The sequence below is a fragment of the Camelus bactrianus genome, chromosome X (genome assembly GCF_048773025.1).
Source record: "Camelus bactrianus isolate YW-2024 breed Bactrian camel chromosome X, ASM4877302v1, whole genome shotgun sequence".
NCBI classification, from domain to species: Eukaryota; Metazoa; Chordata; class Mammalia; order Artiodactyla; family Camelidae; genus Camelus; species Camelus bactrianus.
Window position 1 is genome coordinate 56,315,155 of NC_133575.1, and position 20,693 is coordinate 56,335,847.

General features: G+C 35.1%; 1 protein-coding gene and 1 non-coding gene across 3 annotated transcripts in view; both read right to left on the minus strand.

Moving 5' to 3' along the window:
- Positions 1 to 242: 242 nt before the first annotated feature.
- On the minus strand, positions 243 to 349 carry LOC123615331 (U6 spliceosomal RNA). The gene has a single exon (XR_006722900.1). It is a non-coding gene; the product is annotated as a U6 spliceosomal RNA (small nuclear RNA).
- A 762-nt stretch (positions 350 to 1,111) lies between these two features.
- FAAH2 (fatty acid amide hydrolase 2) overlaps positions 1,112 to 20,693 on the minus strand; it is a 191,875-nt gene continuing 172,293 nt past the window's right edge. For both annotated transcript variants that reach the window (XM_045512845.2, XM_010949977.3), the window contains one exon: positions 1,112 to 1,523. In XM_045512845.2, the coding sequence (XP_045368801.1) occupies positions 1,348 to 1,523 (176 nt within the window). In that variant the 3' untranslated portion in view covers positions 1,112 to 1,347. The remainder of the gene's footprint in view (positions 1,524 to 20,693) is intronic.

Below are 20,693 nucleotides of genomic sequence, written 5' to 3' on the forward strand. Positions count from 1 at the left end.
TCCATTGTTTCATATTTCTTTTTTGAACAAGCTTTTATCCTCTGAGCACTTCTTTTAATATGTTTTTATTGAAGTATAGACAGCTTCCATTTTTATATATTTCTAAGCCTATATTATTTTGTTATTATATATAATTTAGGTTTATATAAATTATTAATTTACTAATACATTTACTTTAAAAGTATATAAAACTTTAAAACTATATTCTATAGCTTTATATATTGTGTGTTGTATATATGTATATTTATATGGAACACTTCATGAATTTGCATGTCATCCTTGTGCAGTAGCCATGTTAATTTTCTCTGTATTGTTCCAGTGTTAGTATATGTGCTGCTGAAGTGATAACATATTATTATATATATCAATTAGAGTTAGAAAGTCATCATTTTGCAACCATCAAAAATATATATTATCTATGTATATATCTATATCAATATCAATTTATATATCTATATATACTTTCTCTTACCTCCACTCCCATCATTGAGTTATAATCAATCATTGTCATTCATTTTGATATTCAAATTGTCTTGTTTTGCAAATGAGAGCCTCTTTAAACTGGTCATACGTCATTTTGACATATTCTTCACTTTTGAGCACTTCTTAACTTTTTGGCACAACAACATGTTCTAGGCTCATCTTACAGCTTCTCTCAGCCCCAAGTCAGGTTTTTCTCTAAGAAGCTTTGGTTCCTTATATTGGAAAAAATTATTTGGAAATAAAAATCTGGGTGATGTATGTGATCATTTGTACTGTGATACCATTGGTTCTAGACCCTCTTAGTGGACAGAACTATGAAATATAATTTTTCTGATGATATTAGAGGAGCTTTCCTTGTTGCAGTCTTCTTGTTTCCATGCTTCTATCCAGCTTCTCATATTAATTTACACTTCTGTAAATTAATATGTAGCCTCATGCCTTGCTTTTGTCAATATAATTCCTTCTAAGCAGAATTCCCTTACTTCATGGCCTGCCTCATAAACAAATACTGTCTTTCAATTCTTGGTTTAAGCATCATCTCCTTTATAAAGTTGCCTAAGATCTTCTAGTTAAAACCAAATATTCCCAGCTTTGATCTCTCTATTGTACTCAAAACAGACATCATAACAGCATTTAGGAAACTTTATTGCACATGTTCGTTTACATGTCCAACTTCTCCAGTAAGCTGAAGGCAGGAGTCACATATTACTACGTTAGTAAGGACAATAATTAGTGAAGGAAATAAGAGTGGAAGAATAACTGAACAAATGAATAAATACTCATTTTTTTTTCCTCTACTTGGTTTTTGGTGCTTGATTTCACCCAACCTATAAAAACACACAAACACATCTTGGGAAGACCCCACTAAAACATTCCAGGACAGACCCATCCCCCAAAACTTTTCTCCAAGTACTGGGCAACAGCCAGGGTCAGGTGATCATTAAAGGGTCCAGCAACGACCTGGATACCTAGAGGAAGTCCTTTGGCATTCAGACCCAGTGGGCACTGAGTCACAGGTAAACCCAGGGCATTGAAGATACCTGAATAAACAAGAAAAATGTGAGAAATCAAGGCCTATTCTTGAAAACAGATTTTCTCCCCTCATTTTTACAATAATGATGACAATAGATGCAAATATATAGTTAAAATTTACTATCCATTGAGTACTCTTCTAGAGACTTGATATGTATTAAACATTTAAATATTCACAACAAACCCCTGAGATAGAAACTATTAATTATTCCTATTTTACAAATGAAATTATTAAAGTATAAGAGAAGTTAGATGACATATCCATTATTTGGCTACTAAAAACTAGAGTCAGGATCTGGATGCAGAAAATGTGAATGAGAGCTTGCACTCTTTTCCACTGTGCTACTCTTAACTTGTCCTCTGTAGTATTTTCAAAAATAAATAAAGAAATAAATAAAGTAAATGTTAATATGGCATAATATGTTTTCACATTTTAGATTTTCATTTTACTTATGAACATTCTAATATAATTTTGTGAGCTGTAAGTTGTGATTCTTTACCTTATTCATGTTTTATAAAGTGTTTTTGCATTTCAACTTACATAAAATAAGATTTCCCCTGTTTCAAATGTACAATTAAATTATTAGTAGTAAATTTTAAAACTGTGCAACTATCACCAAAATCTATGTTTGGAACATTTTCATCATCCCACAAAGAAAATTCATAACAATTAATAGTTACTCTCCATTCCTCTATTCCCCAATCCCTTAGGAATCAATAATCTACATTTTATCTCTATGGATTTACTATTCTAGACATTTCCTGTAAATGGAATCATATGAGTCTGGCTTCTTTTACTTAGCATAATGTTTTCAAGGTTCATCCAAGTGGTTCTGTGTTATTACCAAAAAGTATATCTGTTGAATGGATATACAAAATTTTGATTATCCAGTTATGAGTTTATAGGCATTTAGATTAACACTTTGGGGCTATTATTAATTATGCTATGATCAATATTCATGTAGAAATCTTTGTATAGACGTATGTTTTCATTTCTCCTGAGTATGTACATAGGATTAAAATTGTTGGGTCATATGGCAAATTTACATTTAACCATTTAATGGAAATGTCAAAATGTTTTCCAAAGAGGCTGCACCATTTTTGCAACATTCTTAGCTGCAACGTATGAAGGTTCCACATCTTCATTAACAATTACAGTTTTTGATTACAGCTCTGCTAGTGGGTGTACAGTGATATTGTATTGTGATTTTAATACGCATTCCTTTAATGACATGATATTGAGCATCTTTTCATACACTTATTGTCCCCTTGAATGTCTCCTTCAGAAAATATCTATTGAAAATCATTTTTCATTTTAAATTGGATTTCACTCGCTTGAGTTGCAAGAGTTCTTCATAAACTTGGAATATAAATCATTTAGTGGATATATAATTTGCAAATAATTTCTTCCAGTCTGTATGTTTCTTGAAGAAATCTTTTGAATAGAAAAAGATTTTAAGTTTGATGAAGTTCAAATATCATTTTTTCTTGGATTTCCTGCGCTTATGATGCTGAATCTAAAAAATTTTTGCCTAACTCAGGGTCACAAAAATTTCCTCTTTTTTTTTCTTTTTTTTTTAACATTTTTTTTTATTGATTTATAAACATTTTACAATGTTGTGTCAAATTCCAAAGTTAAGCACAATTTTTCAGTTATTCATGGACATATACACACTCATTGTCACATTTTTTTCTCTGTGAGTTATCATAAAATTTTGTGTATATTTCCCTGTGCAATACAGTGTAGTCTATTCTACAATTTTGAAATCCTAGTCTATCCCTTCCCACCCTCCACCACGCTGGTAACCACAAATCGGTATTCTCTGTCTGTGAGTCTATTTCTGTCTTTTATTTACGCTTTGTTTTTGTTTGTTTGTTTTTGTTTTTGTTTTTAAGATTCCACATATGAGTGATCTCATATGGTATTTTTCTTACTCTTTCTGGCTTTCTTCACTTAGAATGACATTCTCCAGTAGCATCCATGTTGCTGCAAATGGCATTATGTTGTCGGTTTTTATGGCTCAGTAGTATTCCATTGTATAAATATATAAATTCTTTATCCAGTCACCTAAATGGACATTTAGGCTATTTCCATGTTTTGGCTATTGTAAATAGTGCTACTATGAACATTGCGGTGCAGGTGTCATCCTGAAGTAGATTTCCTTCTGGATACAAGCCCAGCACTGGGATTCCTAGGTCATATGGTAAGTCTATTCCTAGTCTTTTGAGGAATCTCCACACTGTTTTCCATAGTGGCTGCACCAAACTGCATTCCCACCAGCAGTGTAGGAGGGTTCCCCTTTCTCCACAGCCTCTCCAGCATTTGTCATTTGTGGATTTTTGAATGACGGCCATTCTGACTGGTGTGAGGTGATACCTCATTGTAGTTTTGATTTACATTTCTCTGATAATTAGTGATACTGAGCATTTTTTCATGTGCTTTTTGATCATTTGTATGTCTTCCTTGGAGAATTGCTTGTTTAGGTCTTCTGCCCATTTTTGATTGGGTTATTTTTTTCTCATTGAGTCGTATGAGCTGCTTATATATTCTGGAGATCAAGCCTTTGTCGGTTTCACTTGCAAAAACTTTCTCCCATTCCGTAGGTTTTCTTCTTCTTTTACTTCTGGTTTCCTTTGCTGTGCAGAAGCTTGTAAGTTTCATTAGGTCCCATTTGTTTATTCTTGTTTTATTTCTTCTAGGAGAAAATTTTTTAAATTTATGTCAGATAATGTTTTGCCTATGTTTTCATCTAGGAGGTTTATTGTAACTTGTCTTATGTTTAAGTCTTTAATCCATTTTGAGTTGATTTTTGTATATGGTGTAAGGGAGTGTTCTAGCTTCATTGTTTTACATGCTGCTGTCCAGTTTTCCCAACACCATTTGCTGAAGAGACTGTCTTTATTCCAATGTATATTCTTGCCTCCTTTGTCTAAGATGGGTTGACCAAAAGTTTGTGGGTTCATTTCTGGGCTCTCTATTCTGTTGCATTGGTCTATATGTCAGTTTTGGTACCAATACCATGCTGTCTTGATGACTGTAGCTCTATAGTATTGTCTGAAGTGTGAGAGAGTTATTCCTTCAGCCTCTTTCTTTCTCTTCAGTAATGCTTTGGCAATTCTAGGTCTTTGATGGTTCCAGATGAATTTTATTATGATTATTTCTAGTTCTGTGAAATATGTCCTGGGTAATTGGATAGGGATTGCATTAAATCTGTAGATTGCCTTGGGCAGTGTGACCATTGTAACAATATTGATTCTTCCAATCCAAGAGCATGGAATATCTTTCCATTTTTTAAAGTCTTCTTTAATTTCCTTCATCAATGGTTTATAGTTTTCTGTGTATAATTCTTTCACCTCCTTGGTTAGATTTATTCCCAGATATTTTATTATTTCGGGTGCTATTTTAAAGGGGATTGTTTCCTTACTTTCTTCTTCTGTTGATTTATCGTTAGTGTAAAGAAATGCAACTGATTTTTGAACGTTAATTTTGTAACCTGCTACCTTGCTGAATTCTTCAATCAGCTCTAGTAGCTTTTGTGTGGACCTTTTAGGGTTTTCTATATATAGTAGCATGTCATCAGCATATAATGACACTTTTACCTCTTCTTTTCCAATTTGGATCCCTTTTATTTCTTTCTCTTGCCTGACTACTGTGGTTAGGACTTCCAGGACTATGTTGAATAGGAGTGGTGATAGTGGGCATCCTTGTCTTGTCCCAGATTTTAGTGGGAAGCTTTTGAGTTTTTCACCGTTGAGTACTATGCTGGGTGTAGGTTTGTCATATATAGCTTTTATTATGTTGAGATATGTTCCCTCTATACCCACTTTGGCGAGAATTTTTATCATAAATGGGTGTTGAATTTTATCAAATGCTTTTTCTACATCGATTGAGATGATCATGTGGTTTTTGTCCTTTCTCTTGTTGATGTGATGTATTACACTGACTGATTTGCATATGTTGAACCAGCGTTGTGTCCCTGGGATGAACCCCACTTGGTCATGATATATAATCTTTTTTATATGTTGTTGGATTCTATTTGCTAAAATTTTGGTGAGGATTTTGGCGCCTAGGTTCATGAGTGATATTGGCCTATAATTCTCTTTTTTTGTAGTGTCTTTGCCTGGTTTTGGTATCAGGGTGATGGTGGCTTCATAGAATTAGTTTGGGAGTAATCCCTCCTTTTCAATTGTCTGGAAGAGTTTGAGAAGGACTGGTATGAGTTCTTCTTTGTATGTTTGATAGAATTCCCCGGTGAAGCCATCCGGTCCTGGACTTTTATTTGTAGGGAGGTTTTTAATTGCTATTTCTATTTCCTTTCTAGTGATCGGATTGTTCAAGTGTTCAGATTCTTCTTGATTCAGTCTTGGTGGACAGTATGTTTCCAGAAACTTGTCCATCTCCTCTAGGTTATCCAGTTTGGTTCCATATAGTTTTTCATAATATTCTCGTATGATATTCTGTATTTCTATTTTATTTGTGTAATTTCTCCATTTTTCTTTCTTATTTTGCTAATTTGTGCTCTCTCTTTTTCCTTCTTTGTGAGTTTGGCCAGAGGTTTGTCGATTTTATTTACTTTTTCAGAAAACCAGCTTTTGGTTTGGTTGATTTTTTCTATGGTCTTGTTAATCTCTATTGTATTTGATTCCTCTCTGATCTTTATTATTTCCTTCCTTCTGCTGCTTTTTGGGGCTTTTTGTTCTTCTTTTTCTAATTCATTCAGGTGGTGGGTTAAATTGTTTATTTGAGAGTGTTCTTCTTTTTTGAGGAAGGCCTGTATCGCTATAAACTTCCCTCTTAGCACTTCCTTTGCTGTGTCCCATTGGTTTTGAGTGGTTGTGCTTTCATTATCATTTGTCTCAAGGTATTTTTTAATTTCAGCTTTGATTTCCTCATTGATCCATTGTTTTTTCTATAACATATTGTTTTATCTCCATGCTTTACTTTTTTTCTCCTTTGTTTCTCTGTTGTTCATTTCCAGTTTCATGGCATTGTGGTCAGTAAAGATGCTTGAGATAATTTCTATCTTCTTAAAATTGTTGAGGTTTCTTTTGTTCCCAAGTACATCATCGATCCTGCAAAATGTTCCATGTGCACTTGCAAAGAATGTATATCCTTTTTTGGGGGGGTGTAATATTCTGAAAATATCCACCGAATCTAGTTTTTCTATTGTAGTATTTAATTTCTCTGTTGCCTTGTTTATTTTCTGTCTGGAAGATCTGTCTAGTGATGTTAATGCAGTGTTAAAATCTCCAACTATGATTTTATTCCCATCAATATCCCCCTTTATCTCTGTTAGTAATTCTTGTATGTACTTAGGTGCTCCTATATTGGGTGCATATATATACAAAAATTTACTCATGTTTTCTTGTAAAATTTTTTTTTTAGCTTTTACATTTGAGTCTGTGATCCATTTTAAGTTAATTTTTGTATAAGATGTGAGATAGGGGTCTGGGTTCATTCTTTTGCAAGTTGACATCTATTGTCCCAGCACCTTTTATTGAAAAGACTGAATTCTGCATCAAATTACTTTTGAATCTTTGTCAATAATGAATTGAATGTAAATGTAGGGACTTATTTTTGTACTCTGAATTCTAATCCACTGACCTAGATATCTATCCTTATACCAGAACTACACTTTATTGATTGCTATAGCTTTGTAAATTGAGGATTATGTGTACTCCAATGGTTTCTTTTTTACAAGACTGTTTTGGCTAATTAAGTTCCTTTAGATTTCCATATGAATTTTAGCATAAACTAATCATTTCTGAAAAAAAGAACAGGAAACATTAAGATAGGAATTGCACTGAATCTGTAGATCAATTTAGGGAATATTTCATTCTTACTAATATTAATTCTTCTGATGCAGGATTATGGGATAACTTCCATTTGTTTAGAATTTCATTAATTTCCTTCAGGAATGTTTTCATTGCACAAGTCTTGCACTTTTTTTGTTAAATTTATTCCTAATTATTTTACTATTTTTATATTATTGGTAATATAATTGTTTCTTAATTTCATGTTCATATTTTTCTTTGTATGTCTTTGTATTTGTCTTCTTTGCAGAATATGGACGATTTATCCTATGAACTTGCTGAATTATCTATTAGTTTTAGGTTTTAGAATATTCCTTATGATTTTGTACACGCTAATCATGCATTTAGAAAATAAAGACAGTTTTACTTGCTTTTTAAAAATCTGGGTGCATTTTATGTCATTTTCCTTGGTTAAATGCACTTGCTAGTACCTCCAAAACAATGTTGAACACAGGTAGTGAGAGTGGAAATCCTTTTCTTGTTTCAGATCTTAGGGGAAAAATGTCTTTTAGTATTAATTATGAAGTTATCAGTGGGCTTTTTTTATATACATTTTACATATCAGGTTAAGGGAATTCTCTTTTATTCCTAGTTTGCTGAGAATTTTTACCATAATGGGTATCGGGTTTTGTCAAATTCTTTTTTTTTTTTTTTGGCATCTATTCAGATGATCATGTATTTTTATGCCCTTTATTTTATTAATATGATATATTCCATTAAGTGATTTTTGGATGTCAAAACAACTTCACGTTCCTAGAATTGTACTTGTTAGTTGTGTATAATCCTTCCTATGTTGCTGAATTTGGTTTGGTAATATTGTGTTACAGATTTTAGCATGTATATTAATGAGGGACATTGATTTGTAATTTTCTTTTCTTTTGATGTTTTTATCTGGCTTTGGTATCAGAGTGACTAGCCTTACAAAATGAATGGATGAATCAATAAACAAAAAATACATAAATAAATAATGTTATTTATTGCTGGTTTCATAGAATACTTTCAAGTGTTCCTTTTTTTCTGGAAGCATTTGCAAAATATTGGCATTAATTCTTTCAGTGTTTGGTAGAATTCATCAGTGAAGCTATCTGGAAGTGATCTTTTGTTTGCAGGAACTTCTTAAATTACTAATTTAATCAGTTGGCTTATTACAGGTTTTCTAATTTTTCTTGAATCAGTTCTGGCAGTTTGTGATATTCTAAGGATTTATCCATCTCATCTAAGATTTTTTACTGTTTTGGGAGACAGCTGTTCATAATATTCCCTTGTAATACTTCTAATTCACTTAAAATTGGTAGTGATGTCTCCTTCAATTCTGTCAGTATTTTAAGTCATGTATTTTGGGGCCTCTTGTCTTTAAGGTGAAAATATATACATACACACACACACAAAATTGTTACGTCTTCATCTTTTATTGACCCTTTTATTATTACAAAAAACCCTTACTCTCTCTAACAAAATTTTGCCTTAAAATTGTTGTCACTAGTATAACCATTCTAATTCTCTTATCATTGCCATTTGGGTGGCGTGGAGATACTATTGATTTACAACTGACCAGGAAAAAGTGTCATTATGTTTGATGATACCTGGATATCTGCTTTTTGACTCTTGTCCAAAATAAGGACAGTAGGATTTATGATGTGCTGTTTAAGGTCTAGAATTTCTCTGGAAATCTGAGTCAGTTTCTTTACTGATGATTTGCAACTGATCTAAGTGGAGTGGTTTGGCAAGTTTGCTTGATTATGGTGTTAGAGGGACTGAAAACCCATTTCCTGCAAGTAATATTACTTCTGGCCATATATCCAGATAAAACTATAACTCAAAAAGATTCATGCACCCCAATGTTCATGGCAAGACTTTTTACAGTAGCCAAGAACCTAAATGTCCATTGACAGATGAGTGGATAAAGAAGATGTGATATATATAGAAATAGATATAGATATAGATATATACACATACACACAACAGACACACACAATGGAATATTACTCATCCATAGAAAAAGAATGAAATAATGCCATTTGCAGAAACATGGATGGACCTAAAGATTATCATATTAAGTGAAGTAAGTCAGACAGAAAAAGGCAAATATCATATGATATCACTTATATGTGGAATCTAAAAATAGATACAAATTTTATTTACAAACCAGAAATAGACTCAAGGACATAGAAAATAATTTATGGTTACCAAAGTGGAAACTGGGGAGGAGGCATACATTAGGACTTTTGGATTAACAGATACACATCACTATATATAAAATAAACAAGGACCTACTGTATAGCACAGGGAACTATATATAATTTCTTGTAATAACATATAATGGAAAAGAATCTGAATATATATATATATTCAGATATATATATATCTGACTTGCTTTGCTGCACACGTAAAACTAATATTGTAAATCAACTATACTTATAAAAATAAAACTAAAAAAGAAATAAAGTAAAATAAAATATTTGCTTTGAATTCTTTATCCTTTAAGTCCAACATCAAAGGCGGTTTTTTTGCCTTTTTTTTTTTTCTGTATATGGGTCACACTTTCTTATTTTTTTCATACCTCATAATTTTTTTGTTGAAAACTAAACATTTTAAACAATATATTTTATCAGCTCTCATTTCTGATTCGTCCCTGTCTCTGGGGCTTGTTGTTGCTAGGTTTTGTTTATTTACTGACTTGCCTGGACTACTTCTATGAAATCTATTTCCCCCCAATAGGTGTAGCCTCTGATGTCACTGCACAGTTTCTTTTCCCTTGTTTTTATTTTTAAGCCTGGTTTTCTACAGGTTAACTCTATGTCAGCATATCATAATGATAAAAGAATAATTGGTCAGAGATTTTTCTTAATTCCCTTGAAGCAGTCAATACCTTACCTTTTGTTATCAAACCTGCATGTGGTTTTGAAAACACTTTCAAAGTTTTAGGAGTGTTAAAGTTTTAGCAAATAAGCCACACATTTTATACCCTCTCTATTTTTTCCTGAGCAAGTGCAGCTTTGCACATGCATACTTCCTTCCTGACCAACAGACATGAATGTGATCATAACAGTGCTCTCTTTACCTGTCTCTTTTCTTGGGATCTTAGTTAAATTTTTGGCTACTGCTATTTGTTTTGTCTAAGCTAGTATTACAGAAAGCTTAGGCTTCACTGATTTTTTGCAACTAAGATCTTACATGTTTTGCTCCATGTAAAATCAACCCCCCAAAGCAAGGCTGCAGTTTCAATTTTCAATTACTTATTGCCTGTCATGATCTTCGTTAGAACTTCCACAATATGGTACCAAAAGGATGGACCTCAAAGCCTTTCCTGCTTTCCCACAACAGACCAGCAACATGGGCCTGGGAAGAATGGAAACTGTCATTCTTGTCTTCCCTGCCTACCCAGATTGAAGCCTATGCACCTCTAAGTTGGAACTGAGGGAGGATGGGGGCAGTCATCAGCTTAAATGCCATAGACTTCAACTATTCTTATCAAGAACCTGTAGATTTTCTTGAATAAGTGATTCTCAAATTTTATTATGCCTTTTGATTAATTTTAAAAACTTGAATGGTTTTATTTGATGACTTTGTCCCAGCTTCACTGTTTTTATTTTGGAGAGAGTATTTTCCAAGCTCTTCACACAGCCATTTTGGAAAGCCCATTTTTATGAATTCATATTTGTTAATTTATGTATTTATTTGCTTTGTTAATAAAAATTAATTGTGCACCTACTTTGTGCAACAATTCAATTGCTAGTCAGTAGGAATTACACAAGTAAACAAGATAGACATTTACATGGCCTTCATGGAGCTTATAATATAGCAGGGTTGTATAGAATCTATGCTTAGAATGCATGGAAGTTTCATCTTGTGTGCTTAGCTTACCAATTAGTGAGGTTGCTAAACCCAGTTTATTGAAATATCATGAGGCCAAGTTTGTTCTAAGAGGAAAAAACTCCATGATCAATTATTAATGGCTGCCATAAGTATAAGAGGGACCATTGAGGATGGTGTCCTATGCTTTTGCCAAAAGTGATATATGAAATCTTGAGATTTACTCTGATGCTGGATGCTAAAACATCAAGCTATCTGGCATCCTACAAGTCTATGTTATTGACAGAAGGTCTCCCAAACCTGGTAAATTTTCAGCTTCAGTAGAGAGAATAAAGACAAAACAGGAGTAAATGTTCATTATCCATGTATGTAGTGGAAATCACACTAGCTTTGAAGTCAGATAGAATACAGTTGAATTCCAGTCTCGATTATGACTCATAAGTCACTCTGTTTCCTCATCTTTCACATAAGGATAACTGCACCTGCTATGAGGGACTTCTGGGAGCCTTAAATGAGATAATGTATAGTATTTCCTAGCCCAAAGTATTTGGTGCATTTTAGATACTTAGAAGAGCAGCAATTATCTATTATGGGTTTTGTATCCATATCACTTGGCATATCACCTTGATCACAAAGGACACTCTGTAAATGTGCTTAGGATTGAATGAGAGGGAAAAGTTGCAAATTATGGTAAACTTCAATATGAGGAAAATACTTCCAAAAAACTGGAACTGTTCCACCTAAAAATTAAATGCACTAGCCTAGGAGATAGTGAATTTCTCATTCCAGGGATGTCCCAGCAGAAATGGATGAATACTCCATTAGCAAATTGTAGAAGATAATTTAAACAACATGGATAGATGATGTCTAATATCTAACAGTGGCATTCAGTGTACAATGGATAGAAAATGAGTTGCAGAGAAGCTTATAGATAGTATAGTTTGAGGCTAATTTTTCACAAAATCAGCCTTCATTTGGTTTCAGGTTACTGGATAATCCTTGAGTGATGTTATATTGCTTCATGAGCTGAGGCTGATAAAACCTTTAGAAGATAGATTAAACTTTTAGAAAACTATTGTTAGGGCATAGAAAGAGTTCTCAAATAAATATTAAGAAGCAGGAGTGTGATTTTTAGTGCCAGAATTGAATCACCAGGCAGATCGCTATGACAGTGTCCCGAACTATGGTACAGGATCCAACTTTATTTATTCTTATAAGCTTTGAATTACACATTGTTCTTCAAATAACAGCAGGCAGAGATACAGTAAATTATGAAAACACTTTGTGGAATTGTGGTGTATATTACCAAGGAGGAGTTTTTCTGAACTTGAGTTCTCTTGTTGACCAGATCTCTGTATGAATATGCAAATAATTATTAGAGATAGCTGGCTGCTGCTATGTATCACTGATAAAACACATTCTTCATACTTTCATACTTTCCTGTCTTCCTAGGAATTTTTACAGAAGGGCTGGGAGCACTTGGGTAAGCAATGGGGTCCACTATCTGCTTCTGTGAGGTCCTATGTAAAGTATTGATTTTCCTACATCTGTTACATGAGGGATGTACATAAGCCTACCAGACTGGGCTAAATAGACTATTCAGAGCCAGCTTTCCAAAGCCATCTTTGTTGATCAGGAGACAAATGTGATTAAAAAAGCAAGACCATTTGCATTGTTAAGAGTGGAAGGTTTCTGAGATTCTTGTCTATTGAGGCTGTTTAGATGAGCAGACATCAGAGAGAGGAAGATCTGGGAGGCTGAAGTCTGTCCTTTTACGTTTTTATGATACTACTTCTACCCAGGAATCTCAGACATTCTTATGATTTCAGCTATAATCTACGAGCAAATGCCCTCTACATCTAAATCTCCTGACCTAAATTTCAGAACTATGTAACCAAATTCCTATTTGACACCTTTATCTGAATATCACACAGAAACCTCAATCTCAACAAGAAAAGAAAAGCCTTGTAAAACAATACCTTTCCTCAAGGAACATGATCTAGATGGAGTTAAGGCACAAACATGAAAAAAAAGATCTCTAATAAAACAAGAAGGAATATCCCCTCTGGAGTGAGTATGGGAGTGCTCAGAGATAAGAACTAGATTTTTGAGAAGTTGGTCTTGGGCTAAAACTCAGGCTTAATTTCTTTTCTCAATCTCAGGGAACATCATACTAGATTAATCTCTGGTGTTAATAATTAATTAGTGAGTAAGCTACTGAATTACATATATATGATTAAAAACATAAAAACAAAACCACAAAAAACAACAACAGTGACAAACCCTAAAGTCTAATTGGTCTTAGGTTCTCTCCTATAGACTTAATTATTTCCCTGTCTTCAGAATTTGAGCAGTTAGGTAAAGGAAACTAAGGCAGGGCGATTTAGGCAGAAATTTATTTCAAAACTCAAAGAATTGGAGATGAGTGAGTAAAGCCAAAATTTAGAGTAGGGATGAGTAAATGAAGGATAGAAACTTTTATTGGTACCCTCTCTCATTCATCCTCTAAAACCCTTATGCCAAGAACTTTACATGCATTATTTCATTTACTCTTGACAGCAACAGTACAAGTTTTGGGTTATTCTGACTCTCTAGATGAGGAAATATGTTCAGAAAGATTCAATGTCTTGCTCCAGGATGACTGTCTTGCACAGGTAGAAACTGGTAGAGCCAAGTATTTGAACACAAGTAAGCAGAACTCCACATTCCAAGTTAAATTAGACCAGAGGTTTCTAGAGTACAAATGTGTATTTGATGGAGACCTTTACATCTCATCTCCAAAAGCAGTATAGTTTCCTGAAAGAGACCCTAGAGAAAACACAGAAACTGACCTAGCACATTTCCAGCAGACTTTAGACCTCTCCAAACGATGGATCAGTCACAGCTCCCAAGCCAATTGAAACTGAAGTGAAATAATTGTGTGAACAATAGAATGAATCAAACTCAGAAGGGAAGATAGCTAAGGCAAATAAATGGCCACTTTGGAGAATTATATTTTCTACTAACATCTTTTGAGAAGTCACAAATTCTGGGGAAAAAGATGACTTGATTTTCCATGCATCAGATTAACAAAGATAGCCTTTGGATTCAGTGAGTTTATACTGTGTGACTGAAGACAAGTCAGTGAACCTCTCTGAGGCTCAGTGCTAAAAACCAGGATACTCATATCCACTTGCAGGTTACTGGAGAGAATGCAGATATTAGCAAAATGCTACACATAATATTAGAAAATGTATTCTGGAATTTGTTTTAAATTACATAGAATTTTGGTACATGCATGTGTAAACCTTGTCCAACAGCAAAAGGAAATTATGCTTTTCTTGCAAAACACCTTCATTTCTTAAAGATTACAAGCTACAGAAGGAGGGAGATCAAAATGGTGTAGTAGGAAGACACTGAGTTCACCTTCTTTGACAAAAACATCAAAGATGCATCTATATGTGGATCAACTCTCACTGAAAACAAACTAGATACTGAAAGGCTTTACTATAAATGGAGCTGTAAAGAAAGATTCACATGGAGTCAGGTAGAAAGAAACATTCAGTTCTGGTACTGTACCTCTAACAGGGGACACAGGAGAGGAAGAGGATATCATGGGCTTGGAGATCCTGTCTGGAGAGTGGGAGGTTCAAGCCACATATTGGACACCCTAACCCTGGTGTACAGAACTAAGAAAATGGCTCCTCTTAGCTGGTTTGAAAACCAGTAGGACTTATCAGCGGGCCATAAAAAACTGACACTTTGATCATGAAGAGAGTACATATACTTGCTTACTCACTCAGGAACAACACAGTGGAAGCACATTGAAAATGGCCTGGGCTCTGGCTGGCTTCCTTCAAATGCCTCATGGTGCACCTCAGCCTGCACTGGGTGACTACTCCAGCTCCTCTTGGTCGGTTGCTGTTTCCAATTAGGGCAAAAATGCCCTCGCCAGGGGAAAAGTCCACACTTATAGGGAATAGAACCTGCTCTGACCCAAATCTCAGGGCTTCTGCTCCAGCACATTGGACTTTGATAGCATAGTGATGGACACTAAGCATAAGAGAAGCCTGAGATCACAATTTGTTTTTGCTCTATCCTCTCCATCTCCAGCTCTACTTCCTGTCAGTGTAGTAGTTGCTAGATTACCCCAGGGAAAGATGCAACCTCTGCTCATGTGAGATCCATCTCTCCCACAAAGACACTGGACACATACAAACTGCATAGGTAGGGATGCGCCCACCTAAGGATACTCCTTCAAAATCAAGATAGAGACAGAGAGAGTTAATTAAAATGAAAAGACAGGAATTTGTTTCAAAAGAAAGAACAAGAAAAATTGCCTGAAAAAAACCCTAATGAAACAGAGATAAATAACTTACCAGATAAAGAGTTCAGAGCATTAGTAATAAAAATGCTAACTGAACCTGGAATGGAAAAAATGAACACAGTGATAATTTTAACAAGTAACTAGACAATCTAAAAAGAACCATTCAGAGCATATGTATGCAATAACTTAGATGAAAAATACACTAGAAGAAAATAACAGCAGACTACATAGTATAGAATAATACATAGGCAATATGGAAGATAGAATAATGGAAATTACACTTTCAGAACAGCAAAAAGAAAACCAAATAAAAAATATGAATAACTTAAGGGATCCTTAGGACAACATTAAGCATACTATCATTCACATTATAGGATATCCAGAAGTAGAAAAGAGTGAAAGGGATGTAGAAAAAGTACCTGATGAAGTTATGGATGAAAAATTCCCAAAGACGAGGAAGTAAAAAGTTTTTCAGGTACAAGAAGCACAGAGGGTCCCAAAAAAGATGAATCCAAGGAGACCCACACTAAGATATATTTAAAATGAAAAACAAAGATAAATGCAACAGGAGATAAACAGAATCACATACACGGGAACCTGCATAAGGCTTTCATCTGTGTTTCTACAGAAAATTTTCAGGCCAGAAGCATGTGGCACAATATACTTAAAGTGCTGAAAGGGAAAAACCTACAATATAAGATAATCTACCAGCAAGGTTATCATTCAGAATTGAAGGAGACATGAAGAACTTATCAGGCAAGCAAAAATGAAAATATTTAATCAATACTAAACCAACCCTACACTAAATGTTAAAGGATCTCCTCTAATTGGAAAAGACAAAGGCTGAAACAAGTAAATAACTTATAGGAAAAGAAAAAACCAACTAGCAAATGGACTATATATAGGACTGTGGATCAACCACTTAAAGAAGCTAGTACAATGATTAAAAGGCAAAAATTGTAAAACCAACTATAACAAAAATAAAAAGTTAAAAGATAGACATAAGGATGTAAAATATGACATTCAAAACACAAAATGTAGAGGAGGTGAGTAAAAATGTAGATTCTTTAGAATGTGTATAAACTTAAATAATTACCAGTTTTAAAGATTAATATATATGAAGACATGGTAATCATAAAACAAAAACTAACACTACATACACAAAAATTGGAGATAGGAACATAAGCATACCATTAAAAAAATCATCCAAACACACACAGAAAAAAGAAACTAAAGAAAAAAAGAGAGATGAATTAAAAAATATCAGAAAATAAGTAACAAAATGGTAATAAGTACATACATATCAATAATCATTTTAAATGTCAGTGGACTAAATGCTCCAGTCAAAAGGCATAAGGTAAAAGTGTCAAATCCTAGCCCCTAGACCACCAGGGTTGATACCCCTACTCACCTCTGAAGTAGCTAAAGAAGAAGGATCATTGCTCCTCTGCTCCCCCATAAAATTATGGGAATAATATTTCAGAGGTGGGGAATGTGACAGCAGGAAAGGGAGCAATGCACAACCACTGAAGGAATGGCACAGAAATTGAGGACAAACTGGTTAGAGTCAAGATAGTGAAGATTTGACTTCCAGTAGACCTTGAGCCTCATGGCACACCCACGTGTGCCATGACAGTTCCCAGGTTGACCATAAAAGTCCAAAAAACTATCAGGGGCCCAATTCCTGGAATCTCCACTCCTTCTCCAACATCGTTGGAATAGTCATCTTACTCATTAGCATGTGAAATTACCAAGTCTATAAAAACCAACAGCCCCACACCTCATGGTCACTGTCTCTCTTAACTTCTGAGATGGCCTGTACTCTGTCTATGGAGTGTGTATCTACTTTTAGTTTAAATTAAACACCCCCAAACCTTATGGGCTCTCTCCCTCTTGCTTTTTGAAGTGGCTCACATTCTGCCTATGGAATGTATTATCTCCTAAACAGTTCTCCCATCTCAGTGAGACAGACCACACACTATAAAAAGTGTATCTTCCTGAATAAAGTTACTTTTACTTGAAAAAAAAAAGACACAGGATGGCTGATTGGATAAAAAATACAACAATCACAAGGGGCTTCAAGATGGTGGAATAGAAATATGCAGAGATTACCTCCTCACACAAAAACATCAAAAATATATCTACATGTGTAACAATTCTCACAGAAAACCTACTGGATTCTGACAGAAGATATTATACTAGCAATGCTACAAAAAAAAATTGGGTAGGACAAAAAAAAAAAAGAAAAGGAAAAACAAGAAGTGGGATGGGACCTGTGCCCCTGGGACAGAGCATTGAAAGAGAAAAAGTTCCCTCACCCTGGGAACCCCCTTCACCAGTGCTGAGATCAGCCAGGACAGAAAGGGAGATTTTGAGGATCAGAGGAGAGTACAGCAACTGCTTTGCCACAGCCAAAACAGAGAAAAATTGGCACAGAGGATCTGGGCAAGCTTGCTATGCTCCATAGCCCAAGAAACAAGACTGCTGGTGTGTTTAGGGGCTAGGTACTAAAGCTCAGGTTTCAGAGGACAGACTTAGGGAGAATACAAGGGTTTTCTTCATGGAGACGGCCTAAAGGAGCAGTAGTGTGGTATGGGATGAAACTGGGAGTGTCTGCAAGGGAGAGTGGAGCATAAAAAGCCCCATTGTTATCACACACTTATGAGGGAAGGGGTGGGACCCCACCAGAGTGGTATCCTTCTCAGCTTTCTATAGGTTGGGTTGGCTCCACCTCTGGGAGCTCTGGGAGGTCCCAGTCTCTGTTGGGTTGCCCCTGCAGATGTAATAGGACTAATGTCTGAGCCTGATCCAGGAGGCATATGACTTTGGAGGTGGGGCTGGGTTCTGCATCAAGTTAAGGGTGGCTTTGGCAGATTTGTGCTGCCAGTGCCTTTGTGGGCTCTATGCATGCAGGATATCTGAGCAGAGAGCTGGTGCGTGTTTGGGGTAGATTCAGTGTTAATAGCAGGCATACACATACAGAGGAAGGGCTGAGATCTGGGCCCACTCCCATGTGATTGGGCCCAGGGGCCATGTGGCTTCAGAGGTAGGGCTGAAATCTGAGCAGTGTCCTGGGCAGGTTTGGTAGATTTATGCCACCAGTACCTTTGTGGACTTGGTGCCTGTGGACATCTGAGTGGGGAGCAGATATGCAGCTGGGGCAGTTCTGGCATTAACAGTGGGCACATGCATGCAGAAGCAAGGTTGAAGTCTGGCCTGACCCTGTAGCCCACAATGGATCCAGGTGCACAGCAACACATGACTATGGTGGGTCCTGGTGCCTTACCTCCACAAAACTGCCCTGGTGGCTTTGTGAGCACAGCATATCAGGGGCACTATGGCATACTTCCTGCATTCCAAAGGCTCATGTAAGGCTGAGGGCTGCACCAACAACAGTGTACATTGAGAGCCTACACAGAGTGACAGCCAACTCCACATCACAGAGTGCACTTTCTGGTAGACATCTAGGGATGAATACTCAGTGGCTTTTCTCCCAGCAGAAGTGCTCCAGTCCTGCCTACCTCACATGGAAGCTCAGAAATCGATCTGGGGGCTTCTACTCCAACACCTGGGAAGCAAACCTGGCCTTCAACAGGGCTGTGACAAGCACAGAGCAAAAAAAAAAAAAGGCCCTACTTAACATCCAGTACAGGCTTTGGTCACCACAAACCAATAACACCCCCTATCAAGGAGTTAACAGCCAGCACACACAGAGAAAAGACATGGCAGCCATCTATACTAAAAACAGTCTTCACAACCAAAATATTACATGTATCCAGGCTACACAGTGACACTCTCACATAAAAACAGCCCTGCAAGACTATGGTGGATAACTGTTACACCAAAATCCATAAAGTCAGAAAAATATAAGTAAAATGAAGAAGGACAGGAACTGCTCCCAAATAATGGAATAAGAGAAATCCCCTAAAAAAAATGAAATAGATCTCTTCAGTCTACCAGAGATTGAGTTTTTTTAAATATTTTTTTAAAAAATAAAAATATTGAAGAAACAGGGAGGGTATAGCTCAAGTGGTAGAGTGCATGCTTAGTATGCATGAAGTCCTGGGTTCAGTCCCCAGTACCTCCTCTAAGAAAAAATAAATAAACCTAATTACCTCTCCCTCACCAATCAATCATTCAATAAAGTAAAATAAAAAGCATATAATACTAAAATAATTGAAGAAATTAAGAAAGGCTATTGATTGAAATGTAGATAATTATAAAAGATAACTAGAAACTATAAAGATAAATCAATTAAAATCATAAAACTCAACTGCCAAGATGAAAGTCAAGCTCAAGGCAATAAATAGCAGACTAAATAATGTAGAAGAACAACTAAATGATCTGGAAGGCAAATAGTGGAGCTCACTCAAAAAGAGCAGCAGATAGAAAAAAACAATATTTAAAAAAATGAAAGCAATATAAGAGATCTATAGGATAATTAAAGGATGCCAATCTACTCATAATAGGGGTCTGAGAAGAAGAAAGAGAACAGAGGATTAAAAATTTAATTGAAGAAATCATGGATAAAACAATGTCATACATAAAACAGGAAACAGATATCCCAGTACTGAAAGCACAAAGGGTCCCAATCAAGATAAACCCAAGCAGACCTCCAAGATATATTACAATAAAATGGCAAAAGTTAAAAATAAAGAGAAGATTATAAAGGCCACAAGAGAAAAAGTGTTAGTTACAAGGGAATCCTCATAAGGTTACCAACTTATTTTTTCTACAGAAACATTGCAGGTGGGGGGTGGGATAGGATATATTAAAAGCCCTAAATGAGAAAAATCTGCTACCTAGTGAGATAAAATTACAGATAATAAATTTGTGAGACAAACAAAAACTAAAAGAATAGAGAAATACTCAACCTATCCTAAAAGAAACATTGAAAGTTCTTCTCTAAATAAAAATAAAGGAAGCAAGAATCTATAGAAAAGAGAAAATCACAATTGGAAATGTAAATATAACTACAAGGAACAGAAAAAGAATAAACGTGAAGATGTAAAAGAGGATATCAAAATCATAAAATGTGTGTTAGGGATTCAGAAAGTGGAATTTTCCCATTTATTTATTTTTTAGAATGTGTTTGAGACTATATGATTACCAGTCAAAGCATGTAGATATAATAATAGGTTAATATAAAGAAGAATAAAGTAACCACAAACCCAAAATATACAATAGAGTCACATAAACCAAAAAGAAAAGAACTCAAGCATAATACAAAAGAAAATAACCAAAC